An 18,813-nucleotide genomic window follows, 5' to 3' on the forward strand; every position below is an offset into this window, starting at 1 on the left:
ACAGATACATTAGGGACATTTAAGGTGATCGGGGTAAGTGGGGGGTGTGTGGAACGTCCTGCCAGGGGAGGTGTAGAGACAGATACATTAGGGACATTTAAGGTGATCGGGGTAAGTGGTGGGTGTGTGGAACGTCCTGCCAGGGGTGGTGTAGATACAGAAAAATTAGGGATATTTAAGGTGATTGGGGGTAAGTGGGAGGGTGTGTGGAACGTCCTGCCAGGGGTTGTGTGGAGACAGATACATTAGGGACATTTAAGGTGATCGGGGGTAAGTGGTGGGTGTGTGGAACGTCCTGCCAGGGGTGGTGTAGAGACAGATACATTAGGGACATTTAAGGTGATGGGGGGGTAAGTGGTGGGTGTGTGGAACGTCCTGCCAGGGGTGGTGTAGAGACAGATACATTAGGGACATTTAAGGTGATCGGGGGTAAGTGGGGGGTGTGTGGAACGTCCTGCCAGGGGTGGTATAGAGACAGATACATTAGGGACATTTAAGGTGATCGGGGTAAGTGGTGGGTGTGTAGAACGTCCTGCCAGGGGTGGTGTAGAGACAGATACATTAGGGACATTTAAGGTGATCGCGGGTAAGTGGTAATAACTGTTCCTGAACCTGGTGGTGTGGGACCTGAGGCTCCTGTACCTCCTTCCCGATGGAATCAGTTCAGAGTTGAAGTTATCCTCACTGGTTCAGGAGCCTGATGGTTGAGGGGTAATAACTGTTCCTGAACCTGGTGGTGTGGGACCTGAGGCTCCTGTACCTCCTTCCCGATGGAATCAGTTCATAGTTGAGGTTATCCTCACTGGTTCAGGAGCCTGATGGTTGAGGGGTTGTAACTGTTCCTGAACCTGGTGGTGTGGGACCTGAAGCTCCTGTACCTCCTTCCTGATGGCAGCAATTAGAAGAGAGCAGGTCCTGGGTGGTGGGGGTCCCTGATGATGGAGGCTGCTTTCCTTTGACAACGCTCTATGTAGATGTGCTCAGTGGTGGGGAGGGCTTTCCTCGTCATAGATTGGGCTGTATCCACTACTGTCTGTAGGATTTTCTATACAAGGACATTGGTGTTTCCATCCCAGGCTGAGATGCAGCCGGTCAATATGCTCTCCACCACACAGCCACAGAAATATGTCCACGTTTTAGGGGTTGCAGCAAGTATGGGCGCAGATGTGTTTTATCATTGCCGTTTACCGTACACAATGCAGGGTGTCGTACAACCTGTACGACGTGGAGATCGAGGGAATATCCGGACACTCAGCCCGTTTGAGAAGTAAATGACTTTTGGTTAAGAGTGTTCATGGTTATATTGAAAGCTCCCTGTCTGAAGTGAAAGACCCTTTGGCTGTGCTGATGGGACGGTGGAGAGGTCCCGACACACCTGTCCGGGACATGGGGACGGAGCACCAGGATACTCTCAAAGGGCTGAATGGCCTCCTCTTGCGCTGCAGCAACTTTCCACCGGGGCTGCTCCTGATTTCCGACTGGCTCCCGGGAACGCCACGGCAGAGGGACTGGGCAGTGAGGAAGAGGTGGGGAATGTCTGGCACAGGCTGTGGGAGAGGGGGCGTGGATGGTGGTGGGGTGGGGGGGGGGGACTGTGTAATAGGAGTGGTTAAACACGCCTCAGGGACCTGTGACCAGTTAATACCATTCTGTGCAAATGTTTCAACACATAAGAATTGAAAATACACGTGGACTAAGATGTTAACTGGCCTGTGCTATCGTCAGTTGATCTGCCGCCTGTCCTCAGCCCGCTCATGATCAAGACTCCCTCGAGGTGGTGGACCAGCACCCCCTCCCACTGACGAGCTTAACAACTGGGCATCTGCCTCTATCAGAGTTGCTGGTCGCTTCCATCCAACAGATCGCCTACTCTTCAGGTGTCTGTGCAGCTACTGAAGAGTTTACAAAAGATGGAGACACTGTCTGACTATCTGCCCCTCTGGATGTACTTGGTCCACACCCATGATGATCCTCCCTCTGCTGCCTCAGCTACAGCCCTGCTGGTCGACTTGACCTCTCTTCCAGTGAAGCCACGCAGCCGCTTCTGGAGAGTGAACACAATCAAATTTCCTGACGTGTGTGAGTGATGATAAACCTGATTCTGATCTGGGTCTCTATTGTGGACTGAGAGTGGGAAGGGGGCAGGGAGAGGGGGATCATGGTTGGGAAAAGGGGAAGGGAGAGGGGAGGGAGCGGGAAGCACCAGAGAGACATTCTGTAATGATCAATAAACCAATTGTTTGGAATCAAATGACCTTGCCTGATGTCTCAGGGCTGGGTGTGTCTGTACCCGCCCCTGACACTCCTTCTCTGCCCCCTGTCCCACACCCCTCCCACGGCGCTCCACCCTCACCATTCCCAACACCCTTTGCTCCCGCCAGATATACAAACTCGCTCTCCGCTCCACGTTGACAGATACAGGACTGTGTAGTAGAAGTCTTAGGCACCTTTGCTGACAGATCAATCGAAAATGTTCAGTAGAAGCTGGTTCTCTCAGAAATGTGCAGTGGGGAAAGTTACCGTTTTCTCCACTTCTGATCTGTCTGACCCACATTCGTCCCCCATCCCTTGCCAGTACGGCAGCTTCCCCAGCATTCCAGATAACACAGGGAGAAGCCATTCAGCCCGTCCGACTCTCTGTTGGCCCACATGTTAATCGCAGCCTCCCTCATTTTTCCCTTAACCTGTTATGGGGTTAATTTACAGTGGCTAATTCACCAATCAATGCTGGGAAAACAGAGCACTGGTGGGGGGGGGAGACAGGGAGAACGTGCAAATCCACACACACACACACACACACACACACAGACAGAGACACACACACACACACCCTCACACAGACAGAGACACACTCTCACATAGACACAGACATACACACGCACACTCACTCACGGCCACACACACACAGACACACACACTCACACTCACTCACGGCCACACACACTCACACAGACACACAGACACTCACACACACACACATACATACACACGCACTCACACTCACTCACGGCCACACACACACAGACACAGACACACACACACATTCACACACACACAAACACAGACACAGACATACACACACACGCACACACTCACTCACTCACACACTCACATGCACACACACACTCACAGTGCTGAACGTCAGGATTGAACCTGGCTCTCTGATCCTGGGAAGGTGCAGGTTTGTCCTTGTCCCGAAAAGACCCAGGACCTGGCAAATGGTAGCAGATGCCCCTCATTGCCATTGCCTCCTCCCTGATGTTAGAGACGTTACCCCCCCCTGCCCCCCAGGGGAAGGGAGGGGCCCCTCCAGGACCGTACCTGTTTCCAGCTGTGTGCCCTTGGTGCAGGCGACCACAGCCCCCATGCTGGGCTGGGAGGTCATCCCCGACATGGAGTCTACGGCGACGTCCACCACATCTGCTCCCGCCTCGGCCGCTGCCAGCATGGCGGCCACGCCCGCCCCGGCCGTGTCGTGTGTGTGGATGTGCAGCGGCATGTCCGGGAAGCGGTCCCGTAGCGCTCGCACCAGCAGCTTGGCCGAGTTCGGCTTCAGCAGCCCCGCCATGTCCTGCAAGACACAAACCGCGGCAGAGGTTAGCAGGGAAGCGAGGTGTGGCGGTGATGCAGAGGGTCCTCCTGCCCCCTCAGCAGCAAGGACTAGAGTTATTGCCCCCTACTTATCCTTAACTGACCCCGCTGAAGAAAACGGGGGATGTGTCAGCTTTGAACAAGGGAGTGGGCAGCAAGGGTTGGAGGGGATCAGAGGGCAGTTTGGGGAGACAAATCAAAAATACTAGAGATTCTGCAGATGCTGGAAATCCAGAGCAACACATGCAAAATGCTGGAGAACCACAGACAGAGCTGAGGCCAGAGACCATTGACCACAGACCATAGAGCTGAGGCCAGAGACCATTGACCACGACAGTAGAGCTGAGGCCAGAGACGATTGACCACGACAGTAGAGCTGAGGCCAGAGACCATTGACCACGACCGTAGAGCTGAGGCCAGAGACCATTGACCGCGACCGTAGAGCTGAGGCCAGAGACCATTGACCACGGACCGTAGAGCTGAGGCCAGAGACCATTGACCACAACCGTAGAGCTGAGGCCAGAGACCATTGACCACAACCGTAGAGCTGAGGCCAGAGACCATTGACCACAGACCGTAGAGCTGAGGCCAGAGACCATTAACCACAACCGTAGAGCTGAGGCCAGAGACCATTGACCGCGACCGTAGAGCTGAGGCCAGAGACCATTGACCACGGACCGTAGAGCTGAGGCCAGCGACCATTGACCACAGACCGAAAAGCTGAGGCCAGAGACCATTGACCACAGACCGTAGAGCTGAGGCTAGAGACCATTGACCACGACCGTAGAGCTGAGGCCAGAGACCATTGACCGCGACCGTAGAGCTGAGGCCAGAGACCATTGACCATGGACCGTAGAGCTGAGGCCAGCGACCATTGACCACAGACCGAAAAGCTGAGGCCAGAGACCATTGACCATGGACCGTAGAGCTGAGGCCAGAGACCATTAACCACAGACCGTAGAGCTTAGGCCAGAGATCATTGACCACGACCGTAGAGCTGAGGCCAGAGACCATTGACCACGACCGTAGAGCTGAGGCCAGAGACCATTGACCAGAGACCGTAGAGCTTTGGCCAGAGACCATTGACCACGACCGAAAAGCTGAGGCCAGAGACCATTGACCACGACCGTAGAGCTTTGGCCAGAGACCATTGACCACGACCGAAAAGCTGAGGCCAGAGACCATTGACCACAGACCGTAGAGCTGAGGCCAGAGACCATTGACCACGACCGTAGAGCTGAGACCAGAGACCATTGACCACAGACCGTAGAGCTGAGGCCAGAGCCCATTGACCACGACTGTAGAGCTGAGGCCAGAGACCATTGACCACAGACCGTAGAGCTTAGGCCAGAGATCATTGACCACGACCGTAGAGCTGAGGCCAGAGACCATTGACCGCGACCGTAGAGCTGAGGCCAGAGACCATTGACCACGACCGAAAAGCTGAGGCCAGAGACCATTGACCACAGACCATAGAGCTGCAGCCAGAGACCATTGACCACAGACCATAGAGCTGCGGCCAGAGACCATTGACCACGACCGAAAAGCTGAGGCCAGAGACCATTGACCACGACCGAAAAGCTGAGGCCAGAGACCATTGACCACGACCGAAAAGCTGAGGCCAGAGACCATTGATCACAGACCATAGAGCTGCAGCCAGAGACCATTGATCACAGACCATAGAGCTGCAGCCAGAGACCATTGACCACGACCGAAAAGCTGAGGCCAGAGACCATTGACCACGACCGAAAAGCTGAGGCCAGAGACCATTGACCACGACCGAAAAGCTGAGGCCAGAGACCATTGATCACAGACCATAGAGCTGCAGCCAGAGACCATTGACCACGACTGTAGAGCTGAGGCCAGAGACCATGGACTACCCACTTATCTTACCCATCATCTGAACGTGAGGAATGGAGAGTTGATGATTGGGGTCGTGTCTCTGCATCAGGGCGGACCTGCCTTTCTGTCAATAGCTGGGGCTGTGTGCTTTGGGAATGGCCAACCCACGGTAAGCATGGAGCAAGTAGTCCATTCGCACATTAAATTCCTGCCTGCTTCTGTCTAATTTTAACTAAAACCAGGATGAGGGAACATACCGTTCCTGCTCCAGCCACTCTGCGTTGGCTTCCTGAATCCTTTAGAATTGTTTCTCAAGTTCACCTGCTTGTTTTTAAAGCTCGCAATGGTGTGGGACCTTGACTGCTTTTAGGTTGTGACCCTGCTCGAGCACTCTCTCAAGTCTGCTTCCAGCAGTCTCCTTCATCTGCCTCAAAAGACAACTGTCCGGTCAGCTTTGTTGAACTAGACTACTAAATCCTCATGGAGGGATTGGGAGTGGGCAGTTTCAAATTCCTGGGTGTCAAGATCTCTCAGGATCTAACCCGGTCCCAACATATCGATGCAGTTATAAAGAAGGCAAGACAGCGTCTATTGTTCATTAGGAGTTTGAAGAGATTTGTCGTGTCAACAAATACACTCAAAAACTTCTATAGTGTACCGTGGACAGCTTTCTGACAGACTGCATCACTGTCTGGTACGGAGAGGCTACTGCATTCTGACAGGCTGCATCACTGTCTGGTACGGAGGGGCTACTGCATTCTGACAGGCTGCATCACTGACTGGTACGGAGGGGCTTCTGCATTCTGACAGACTGCATCACTGTCTGGTAAGGAGGGGTTACTGCATTCTGACAGGCTGCATCACTGTCTGGTATCGAGGGGCTACTGCATTCTGACAGGCTGCATCACTGTCTGGTACGGAGGGGCTACTACATTCTGACAGGCTGCATCACTGTCTGGTATGGAGGGGCTACTGCATTCTGACAGGCTGCATCACTGTCTGGTATGGAGGGGCTACTGCATTCTGACAGGCTGCATCACTGTCTGGTATGGAGGGTCTACTGCATTCTGACAGGCTGCATCACTGTCAGGTACGGAGGGGCTACTGCATTCTGACAAGCTGCGTCACTGTCTGGTACGGAGGGGCTACTGCATTCTGACAGGCTGCATCACTGTCTGGTATGGAGGGGCTACTGCATTCTGACAGGCTGCATCACTGCCTGGTATGGAGGGCTACTGCATTCTGACAGACTACGTCACTGTCTGGTACGGAGGGGCTACTGCATTCTGACACACTACGTCACTGTCTGGTACGGAGGGGCTACTGCATTCTGACAGGCTGCATCACTGTCTGGTAAGTAGGGGCTACTGCATTCTGACAGGCTGCATCTCTGTCTGGTACGGAGGGGCTACTGCATTCTGACAGGCTGCGTCACTGCCTGGTATGGAGGGGCTACTGCATTCTGACAGACTACGTCACTGTCTGGTGCGGAGGGGCTACTGCATTCTGACAGGCTGCATCACTGTCTGGTATGGAGGGGCTACTGCATTCTGACAGGCTGCATCAAGGTCTGGTATGGAGGGGCTACTGCATTCTGACAGGCTGCGTCACTGGCTGGTATGGAGGGGCTACTGCATTCTGACAGGCTGCGTCACTGTCTGGTACGGAGGGGCTACTGCATTCTGACAGGCTGCGTCACTGTCTGGTGTGGAGGGGTTACTGCATTCTGACAGGCTGCATCACTGTCTGGTACGGAGCGGCTACTGCATTCTGACAGGCTGCGTCACTGTCTGGTGTGGAGGGGCAACTGAATTCTGACAGGCTGCATCACTGTCTGGTATGGAGGGGCTACTGCATTCTGACAGGCTGCATCACTGTCTGGTACGGAGGGGCTACTGCATTCTGACAGACTACGTCACTGTCTGGTACGGAGGGGCAACTGAATTCTGACAGGCTGCATCACTGTCTGGTACGGAGGGGCTACTGCATTCTGACAGACTACGTCACTGTCTGGTACGGAGGGGCTACTGCATTCTGACAGACTGCATCACTGTCTGGTACGGAGGGGCTACTGCATTCTGACAGACTACGTCACTGTCTGGTACGGAGGGGCTACTGCATTCTGACAGACTGCATCACTGTCTGGTATGGAGGGGCTACTGCATTCAGACCGGCTGCATCACTGTCTGGTATGGAGGGGCTACTGCATTCTGACAGGCTGCATCACTGTCAGGTATGGAGGGGCTACTGCATTCTGACAGGCTGCATCACTGTCTGGTACGGAGGGGCTACTGCATTCTGACAGGCTGCATCACTGTCAGGTATGGAGGGGCTACTGCATTCTGACAGACTGCATCACAGTCTGGAATGGAGGGGCTACTGCATTCTGACAGGCTGCGTCACAGTCTGGTATGGAGGGGCTACTGCATTCTGACAGACTGCATCACTGTCTGGTATGGAGGGGCTACTGCATTCTGACAGGCTGCATCACTGTCTAGTATGGAGGGGCTACTGCATTCTGACAGGCTGCATCACTGTCTGGTACGGAGGGGCTACTGAATTCTGACAGGCTGCGTCACTGTCTGGTACGGAGGGGCTACTGCATTCTGACAGGCTGCGTCACTGTCTGGTATGGAGGGGTTACTGCATTCTGACAGGCTGCATCACTGTCTGGTACAGAGGGGCTACTGCATTCTGACAGGCTGCATCTCTGTCTGGTATGGAGGGGCTACGGCATTCTGATAGGATGCATCTCGGTCTGGTGTGGAGGGGCTACTGCATTCTGACAGACTGCATCACTGTCTGGTACGGAGGGGCTACTGCATTCTGACAGGCTGCGTCACTGTCTGGTACGGAGGGGCTACTGCATTCTGACAGGCTGCGTCCCTGTCTGGTATGGAGGGGTTACTGCATTCTGACAGGCTGCATCACTGTCTGGTACAGAGGGGCTACTGCATTCTGACAGGCTGCATCTCTGTCTGGTATGGAGGGGCTACTGCATTCTGACAGGCTGCATCTCTGTCTGGTACGGAGGGGCTACTGCATTCTGACAGGCTGCGTCACTGTCTGGTATGGAGGGGCTACTGCATTCTGACAGGCTGCGTCACTGTCTGGTATGGAGGGGCTACGGCATTCTGACCGGCTGCACCAATGTCTGGTGTGGAGGGGCTACTGCATTCTGACAGACTGCATCACTGTCTGGTACGGAGGGGCTAATGCATTCTGACAGGCTGCGTCACTGTCTGGTGTGAATGGGCAACTGCATTCTGAGAGGCTGCATCACTGTCTGGTACGGAGGGGCTACTGCATTCTGACAGGCTGCGTCACTGTCTGGTACGGAGGGGTTACTGCATTCTGACAGGCTGTGTCACTGTCTGGTACGGAGGGGCTACTGCATTCTGACAGGCTGCATCACTGTCTGGTATGGAGGGGCTACTGCATTCTGACAGGCTGCGTCACTGCCTGGTATGGAGGGGCTACTGCATTCTGACAGACTACGTCACTGTCTGGTGCGGAGGGGCTACTGCATTCTGACAGGCTGCATCACTGTCTGGTATGTAGGGGCTACTGCATTCTGACAGGCTGCATCAAGGTCTGGTATGGAGGGGCTACTGCATTCTGACAGGCTGCATCACTGTCTGGTACGGAGGGGCTACTGCATTCTGACAGGCTGCGTCACTGGCTGGTACGGAGGGGCTACTGCATTCTGACAGGCTGCGTCACTGTCTGGTACGGAGGGGCTACTGCATTCTGACAGGCTGCGTCACTGTCTGGTACGGAGCGGCTACTGCATTCTGACAGGCTGCGTCACTGTCTGGTGTGGAGGGGCAACTGAATTCTGACAGGCTGCATCACTGTCTGGTATGGAGGGGCTACTGCATTTTCACAGGCTGCATCACTGTCTGGTACAGAGGGGCTACTGCATTCTGACAGACTACGTCACTGTCTGGTACGGAGGGGCAACTGAATTCTGACAGGCTGCATCACTGTCTGGTACGGAGGGGCTACTGCATTCTGACAGACTACGTCACTGTCTGGTACGGAGGGGCTACTGCATTCTGACAGACTGCATCACTGTCTGGTACGGAGGGGCTACTGCATTCTGACAGACTACGTCACTGTCTGGTACGGAGGGGCTACTGCATTCTGACAGACTGCATCACTGTCTGGTATGGAGGGGCTACTGCATTCTGACAGGCTGCATCACTGTCAGGTATGGAGCGGCTACTGCATTCTGACAGGCTGCGTCACAGTCTGGTATGGAGGGGCTACTGCATTCTGACCGGCTGCGTCACAGTCTGGTATGGAGGGGCTACTGCATTCTGACAGACTGCATCACTGTCTGGTATGGAGGGGCTACTGCATTCTGACAGGCTGCATCACTGTCTAGTATGGAGGGGCTACTGCATTCTGACAGGCTGCGTCACAGTCTGGTATGGAGGGGCTACTGCATTCTGACAGGCTGCATAACTGTCTGGTACGGAGGGGCTACTGCATTCTGACAGGCTGCGTCACTGTCTGGTACGGAGGGGCTACTGCATTCTGACAGGCTGCGCCACTGTCTGGTAAGGAGGCGCTACTGCATTCTGACAGGCTGCATCACTGTCTGGTACGGAGGGGCTACTGCATTCTGACAGGCTGCGTCACTGTCTGGTACGGAGGGGCTACTGCATTCTGACAGGCTGCATCACTGTCTGGTACAGAGGGGCTACTGCATTCTGACAGGCTGCATCTCTGTCTGGTACGGAGGGTCTACTGCATTCTGACAGGCTGCATCTCTGTCTGGTGTGGAGGGGCTACTGCATTCTGACAGGCTGCGTCACTGTCTGGAACGGAGGGGCTACTGCATTCTGACAGGCTGCGTCCCTGTCTGGTATGGAGGGGTTACTGCATTCTGACAGGCTGCATCACTGTCTGGTACAGAGGGGCTACTGCATTCTGACAGGCTGCATCTCTGTCTGGTATGGAGGGGCTACTGCATTCTGACAGGCTGCGTCACTGTCTGGTATGGAGGGGCTACTGCATTCTGACAGGCTGCATCACTGTCTGGTACGGAGGGGTTACTGCATTCTGACAGGCTGCGTCACTGTCTGGTATGGAGGGGCTACGGCATTCTGACAGGCTGCATCACTGTCTGGTATAGAGGGGGTACTGCATTCTGACAGACTGCATCACTGTCTGGTACGGAGGGGCTACTGCATTCTGACAGGCTGCATCACTGTCTGGTACAGAGGGGCTACTGCATTCTGACAGGCTGCATCACTGTCTGGTATGGGGGTGTTACTGCATTCTGACAGACTGCATCACTGTCTGGTACGGAGGGGCTACTGCATTCTGACAGGCTGTGTCACTGTCTGGTATGGAGGGGCTACTGCATTCTGACAGGCTGCATCACTGTCTGGTATGGAGGGGCTACTGCATTCTGACAGGCTGCATCACTGTCTGGTACGGAGGGGCTACTGCATTCTGACAGACTGCATCACTGTCTGGTACGGAGGGGCTACTGCATTCTGACAGGCTGCATCACTGTCTGGTACGGAGGGGCTACTGCATTCTGACAGGCTGCATCACTGTCTGGTATGGAGGGGTTACTGCATTCTGACAGGCTGCATCACTGTCTGGTATGGAGGGGTTACTGCATTCTGACAGGCTGCATCACTGTCTGGTATGGAGGGGCTAGTGCATTCTGACAGGCTGCGTCACTGTCTGTGATGGAGGGGCAACTGCATTCTGACCGATTGCATCACTGTCTGGTACAGAGGGGCTACTGCATTCTGACAGGCTGCATCACTGGTACGGAGGGGCTACTGCATTCTGACAGACTGCATCACTGTCTGTTATGGAGGGGCTACTGCATTCTGACAGGCTGCCTCACTGTCTGGTATGGATGGGCTACTGCATTCTGACAGGCTGTGTCACTGTCTGGTACGGAGGCACCACTATAGGAAACATCCTCTCCACATCCACTCTATCTGTGTCCTCTGGTCCTAGACTCCCCCACTATAAGAAACATCCTCTCCACATCCACTCTGTCAGTGTCCTCTGGTCCGAGACTCCCCCACTATAGGAAACATCCTCTCCACATCCACTCTATCTGTGGCCTCTGGTCCCAGACACCCCCACTATAGGAAACATCGTCTCCACATCCACTCTAGCTGTGTCCTCTGGTCCTTGACTCCCCCGCTATAGGAAACATCCTCTCCACATCCACTCTATCTGTGTCCTCTGGTCCTAGACTCCCCCACTATAGGAAACATCCTCTCCACATCCACTCTGTCTGTGTCCTCTGGTCCTAGACTCCCTCACTATAGGAAACATCCTCTCCACATCCACTCAATCTGTGTCCTCTAGTCCTAGACTCCCCCACTACAGGAAACATCCTCTCCACATCCACTCTATCTGTGTCCTCTGGTCCTAGACTCCCCCACTATAGGAAACATCCTCTCCATATCCACTGTATCTGTGTCCTCTGGTCCTAGACTCCCCCAATATAGGAAACATCCTCTCCACATCCACTCTATCTGTGTCCTCTATTCCTAGACTCCCCCACTATAGGAAACATCCTCTCCACATCCACTCAATCAGTGTCCTCTAGTCCTAGACTCCCCCACTACAGGAAACATCCTCTCCACATCCACTCTGTCTGAGTCCCGTGGTCCTATACTCCCCCACTATAGGAAACATCCTCTCCACATCCACTCTATCTGTGCCCTCTGGTCCCAGACTCCCCCACTATAGGAAGCATCCTCTCCACATCCACTCTATCTCTGTCCTCTGGTCCTAGACTCCCCCATTATAGGAAACATCGTCTCCACATCCACTCTATCTGTGTCCTCTGGTCCTAGACTCCCCCACTATAAGAAACTTCCTCTCCACATCCACTCTATCTGTGTCCTCTGGTCCTAGACTCCCCCACTATAGGTAACATCCTCTCCACGTCCACTCTATCTGTTTCCTCTGGTCCTAGACTCCCCGACTATAGGAAACATCCTCTCCACATCCACTCTATCTGTGTCCTCTGGTCCCAGACTCCCCCACTATAGGAAACGTCCTCTCCACATCCACTCTATCTGCGTCCTCTGGTCCTAGACTCCCCCACTATAGGAAACATCCTCTCCACATCCACTCTGTCTGTGTCCTCTAGTCCTAGACTCCCCCACTATTGGAAACATCCTCTCCACATCCACTCAATCTGTGTCCTCTAGTCCTAGACTCCCCCACTACAGGAAACATCCTCTCCACATCCACTCTATCTGTGTCCTCTGGTCCTAGACTCCCCCACTATAGGAAACATCCTCTCCATATCCACTGTATCTGTGTCCTCTGGTCCTAGACTCCCCCAATATAGGAAACATCCTCTCCACATCCACTCTATCTGTGTCCTCTATTCCTAGACTCCCCCACTATAGGAAACATCCTCTCCACATCCACTCAATCAGTGTCCTCTAGTCCTAGACTCCCCCACTACAGGAAACATCCTCTCCACATCCACTCTATCTGTGTCCTTTGGTCTCAGTCTCCCCCAGTATAGGAAACATCCTCTCCACATCCACTCTATCAGTGTCCTCTTGTCCTAGACTCCCCCACTACAGGAAACATCCTCTCCACATCCACTCTATCTGTGTCCTCTGGTCCTAGACTCCGCCACTATAGGAAACATCCTCTCCACATCCACTCTATCTGTGTCTTCTGGTCTTAGACTCCCCCACTATAGGAAACATCCTCTCCACATCCACTCTATCTGTGTCCTCTGGTCCTAGACTCCCCCACTATAGGAAACATCCTCTCCACATCCACTCTGTCTGTGTCCTCTGGTCCTAGACTCCCTCACTATAGGAAACATCCTCTCCACATCCACTCTATCTGTGTCCTCTGGTCCTAGACTCCCCCACTATAGGAAACATCCTCTCCACGTCCACTCTATCTGTGTCCTCTGGTCCTAGACTCCCCCACTATAGGAAACATCCTCTTCACATCCACTCTATCTGAGTCCCGTGGTCCTAGACTCCCCCACTATAGGAAACATCCTCTCCACATCCACTCTATCTGTGTCCTCTGGTCCTAGACTCCCCCATTATAGGAAACATCGTCTCCACATCCACTCTATCTGTGCCCTCTGGTCCCAGACGCCCCCACTATAGGAAGCATCCTCTCCACATCCACTCTATCTGTGTCCTCTGGTCCTAGACTCCCCCATTATAGGAAACATCGTCTCCACATCCACTCTATCTGTGTCCTCTGGTCCTAGACTCCCCCACTATAAGAAACTTCCTCTCCACATCCACTCTATCTGTGTCCTCTGGTCCTAGACTCCCCCACTATAGGTAACATCCTCTCCACGTCCACTCTATCTGTTTCCTCTGGTCCTAGACTCCCCCACTATAGGAAACATCCTCTCCACATCCACTCTATCTGTGTCCTCTGGTCCCAGACTCCCCCACTATAGGAAACGTCCTCTCCACATCCACTCTATCTGCGTCCTCTGGTCCTAGACTCCCCCACTATAGGAAACATCCTCTCCACATCCACTCTGTATGTGTCCTCCAGTCCTAGACTCCCCCACTATAGGAAACATCCTCTCCACATCCACTCAATCTGTGTCCTCTAGTCCTAGACTCCCCCACTACAGGAAACATCCTCTCCACATCCACTCTATCTGTGTCCTCTGGTCCTAGACTCCCCCACTATAGGAAACATCCTCTCCATATCCACTGTATTTGTGTCCTCTGGTCCTAGACTCCCCCAATATAGGAAACATCCTCTCCACATCCACTCTATCTGTGTCCTCTATTCCTAGACTCCCCCACTATAGGAAACATCCTCTCCACATCCACTCAATCTGTGTCCTCTAGTCCTAGACACCCCCACTACAGGAAACATCCTCTCCACATCCACTCTATCTGTGTCCTTTGGTCTCAGTCTCCCCCAGTATAGGAAACATCCTCTCCACATCCACTCTATCTGTGTCCTCTTGTCCTAGACTCCCCCACTACAGGAAACATCCTCTCCACATCCACTCTATCTGTGTCCTCTGGTCCTAGACTCCGCCACTATAGGAAACATCCTCTCCACATCCACTCTATCTGTGTCTTCTGGTCATAGACTCCCCCACTATAGGAAACATCCTCTCCACATCCACTCTATCTGTGTCCTCTGGTCCTAGACTCCCCCACTATAGGAAACATCATCTCCACATCCACTCAATCAGTGTCCTCTAGTGTTAGACTTCCCCACTACAGGAAACATCCTCTCCACATCCACTCTATCTGTGTCCTTTGGTCTCAGTCTCCCCCACTATAGGAAACATCCTCTCCACGTCCACTCTATCTGTGTCCTCTGGTCCTAGACTCCCCCACAATAGGAAACATCCTCTCCACATCCACTCTATCTGTGTCCTCTGGTCCCAGACTCCCCCACTATAGGAAACGTCCTCTCCACATCCACTCTATCTGCGTCCTCTGGTCCTAGACTCCCCCACTATAGGAAACATCCTCTCCACATCCACTCTATCTGTGTCCTCTAGTCCTAGACTCCCCCACTACAGGAAACATCCTCTCCACATCCACTCTATCTGTGTCCTCTGGTCCAAGACTCCCCCACTATAGGAAACAGCCTCTCCACATCCACTCTATCTGTGTCCTCTGGTCCTAGACTCCCCCACTATAAGAAACTTCCTCTCCACATCCACTCTATCTGTGTCCTCTGGTCCTAGACTGCCACACTATAGGAAACAGCCTCTCCACATCCACTCTATCTGTCTCCTCTGGTCCTAGACTCCCCCACTATAGGAAACATCCTCTCCACATCCACTCTATCTGTGTGCTCTGGTCCTAGACTCCCCCACTATAGGAAACATCCTCTCCACATCCACTCTATCTGTGTCCTCTGGTCCCAGACTCCCCTACTATACGAAACGTCCTCTCCACATCCACTCTATCTGCGTCCTCTGGTCCTAGACTCCCCCAATATAGGAAACATCCTCTCCACTCTATCTGTGTCCTCTGGTCCTAGCCTTCCCCACAATAGGAAACATCCTCTCCACATCCACTCTATCTGTGTCTTCTGGTCATAGACTCCCCCACTATAGGAAACATCCTCTCCACATCCACTCTATCTGTGTCCTCTGGTCCTAGACTCCCCCACTATAGGAAACATCATCTCCACATCCACTCAATCAGTGTCCTCTAGTGTTAGACTTCCCCACTACAGGAAACATCCTCTCCACATCCACTCTATCTGTGTCCTTTGGTCTCAGTCTCCCCCACTATAGGAAACATCCTCTCCACGTCCACTCTATCTGTGTCCTCTGGTCCTAGACTCCCCCACAATAGGAAACATCCTCTCCACATCCACTCTATCTGTGTCCTCTGGTCCCAGACTCCCCCACTATAGGAAACGTCCTCTCCACATCCACTCTATCTGCGTCCTCTGGTCCTAGACTCCCCCACTATAGGAAACATCCTCTCCACATCCACTCTATCTGTGTCCTCTAGTCCTAGACTCCCCCACTACAGGAAACATCCTCTCCACATCCACTCTATCTGTGTCCTCTGGTCCAAGACTCCCCCACTATAGGAAACAGCCTCTCCACATCCACTCTATCTGTGTCCTCTGGTCCTAGACTCCCCCACTATAAGAAACTTCCTCTCCACATCCACTCTATCTGTGTCCTCTGGTCCTAGACTGCCACACTATAGGAAACAGCCTCTCCACATCCACTCTATCTGTCTCCTCTGGTCCTAGACTCCCCCACTATAGGAAACATCCTCTCCACATCCACTCTATCTGTGTGCTCTGGTCCTAGACTCCCCCACTATAGGAAACATCCTCTCCACATCCACTCTATCTGTGTCCTCTGGTCCCAGACTCCCCTACTATACGAAACGTCCTCTCCACATCCACTCTATCTGCGTCCTCTGGTCCTAGACTCCCCCAATATAGGAAACATCCTCTCCACTCTATCTGTGTCCTCTGGTCCTAGCCTTCCCCACAATAGGAAACATCCTCTCCACATCCACTCTATCTGTGTCCTCTGGTCCTAGACTCCCCCACTATTGGAAACATCCTCTCCACATCCACTCTGTCTGTGTCCTCTGGTCCTAGACTCCCCCACTATAGGAAACATCCTCTCCACATCCACTCTATCTGTGTCCTCTGGACCCAGACTCCCCCACTATAGGAAACATCCGCTCCACATCCACTCTACCTGTGTCCTCCGGTCCTAGACTCCCCCACTATAAGAAACTTCCTCTCCACATCCACTTTATCTGTGTCCTCTGGTCCTAGACTCCCCCACTATAGGTAACATCCTCTCCACGTCCACTCTATCTGTTTCCTCTGGTCCTAGACTCCCCCACTATAGGAAACATCCTCTCCACATCCACTCTATCTGTGTCCTCTGGTCCCAGACTCCCCCACTATAGGAAACGTCCTCTCCACATCCACTCTATCTGTGTCCTCTGGTCCCAGACTCCCCCACTATAGGAAACGTCCTCTCCACATCCACTCTATCTGCGTCCTCTGGTCCTAGACTCCCCCACTATAGGAAACATCCTCTCCACATCCACTCAATCTGTGTCCTCTAGTCCTAGACTCCCACACTACAGGAAACATCCTCTCCACATCCACTCTATCTGTGTCCTCTGGTCCAAGACTCCCCCACTATAGGAAACATCCTCTCCACATCCACTCTATCTGTGTCCTCTGGTCCTAGACTCCCCCACTATAGGAAACGTCCTCTCCACATCCACTCTATCTGTGTCCTCTGGTCCTAGACTCCCCCAATATAGGAAACATCCTCTCCACTCTATCTGTGTCCTCTGGTCCTAGACTTCCCCACAATAGGAAACATCCTCTCCACATCCACTCTATCTGTGTCCTCTGGTCCTAGACTCCCCCACAATAGGAAACATCCTCTCCACATCCACTCTATCTGTGTCCTCTGGTCCCAGACTCCCCCACTATAGGAAACGTCCTCTCCACATCCACTCTATCTGCGTCCTCTGGTCCTAGACTCCCCCACTATAGGAAACATCCTCTCCACATCCACTCTATCTGTGTCCTCTAGTCCTAGACTCCCCCACTACAGGAAACATCCTCTCCACATCCACTCTATCTGTGTCCTCTGGTCCAAGACTCCCCCACTATAGGAAACAGCCTCTCCACATCCACTCTATCTGTGTCGTCTGGTCCTAGACTCCCCCACTATAAGAAACTTCCTCTCCACATCCACTCTATCTGTGTCCTCTGGTCCTAGACTGCCACACTATAGGAAACAGCCTCTCCACATCCACTCTATCTGTCTCCTCTGGTCCTAGACTCCCCCACTATAGGAAACATCCTCTCCACATCCACTCTATCTGTGTGCTCTGGTCCTAGACTCCCCCACTATAGGAAACATCCTCTCCACATCCACTCTATCTGTGTCCTCTGGTCCCAGACTCCCCTACTATACGAAACGTCCTCTCCACATCCACTCTATCTGCGTCCTCTGGTCCTAGACTCCCCCAATATAGGAAACATCCTCTCCACTCTATCTGTGTCCTCTGGTCCTAGCCTTCCCCACAATAGGAAACATCCTCTCCACATCCACTCTATCTGTGTCCTCTGGTCCTAGACTCCCCCACTATTGGAAACATCCTCTCCACATCCACTCTGTCTGTGTCCTCTGGTCCTAGACTCCCCCACTATAGGAAACATCCTCTCCACATCCACTCTATCTGTGTCCTCTGGACCCAGACTCCCCCACTATAGGAAACATCCGCTCCACATCCACTCTACCTGTGTCCTCCGGTCCTAGACTCCCCCACTATAAGAAACTTCCTCTCCACATCCACTTTATCTGTGTCCTCTGGTCCTAGACTCCCCCACTATAGGTAACATCCTCTCCACGTCCACTCTATCTGTTTCCTCTGGTCCTAGACTCCCCCACTATAGGAAACATCCTCTCCACATCCACTCTACCTGTGTCCTCCGGTCCTAGACTCCCCCACTATAAGAAACTTCCTCTCCACATCCACTTTATCTGTGTCCTCTGGTCCTAGACTCCCCCACTATAGGAAACATCCTCTCCACGTCCACTCTATCTGTGTCCTCTGGTCATAGACTCCCCCACTATAGGAAGCATCCTCTCCACATCCACTCTATCTGTGTCCTCTGGTCCTAGACTCCCCCATTATAGGAAATATCGTCTCCACATCCACTCTATCTGTGTCCTCTGGTCCTAGACTCCGCCACTATAAGAAACTTCCTCTCCACATCCACTCTATCTGTGTCCTCTGGTCCTAGACTCCCCAACTATAGGTAACATCCTCTCCACGTCCACTCTATCTGTTTCCTCTGGTCCTAGACTCCCCCACTATAGGAAACATACTCTCCACA

At 53.1% G+C, this 18,813-nt stretch overlaps 1 protein-coding gene across 3 annotated transcripts in view; it reads right to left on the reverse strand.

Moving 5' to 3' along the window:
- Positions 1 to 18,813, reverse strand: part of LOC132383728 (pyruvate carboxylase, mitochondrial-like) — a 950,497-nt gene that overhangs the window by 43,436 nt on the left and 888,248 nt on the right. For all 3 annotated transcript variants that reach the window (XM_059954922.1, XM_059954921.1, XM_059954923.1), the window contains exon 16: positions 3,322 to 3,571. In XM_059954922.1, the coding sequence (XP_059810905.1) occupies positions 3,322 to 3,571 (250 nt within the window). The remainder of the gene's footprint in view (positions 1 to 3,321; positions 3,572 to 18,813) is intronic.

Source organism: Hypanus sabinus, chromosome 31 (genome assembly GCF_030144855.1).
Source record: "Hypanus sabinus isolate sHypSab1 chromosome 31, sHypSab1.hap1, whole genome shotgun sequence".
NCBI classification, from domain to species: Eukaryota; Metazoa; Chordata; class Chondrichthyes; order Myliobatiformes; family Dasyatidae; genus Hypanus; species Hypanus sabinus.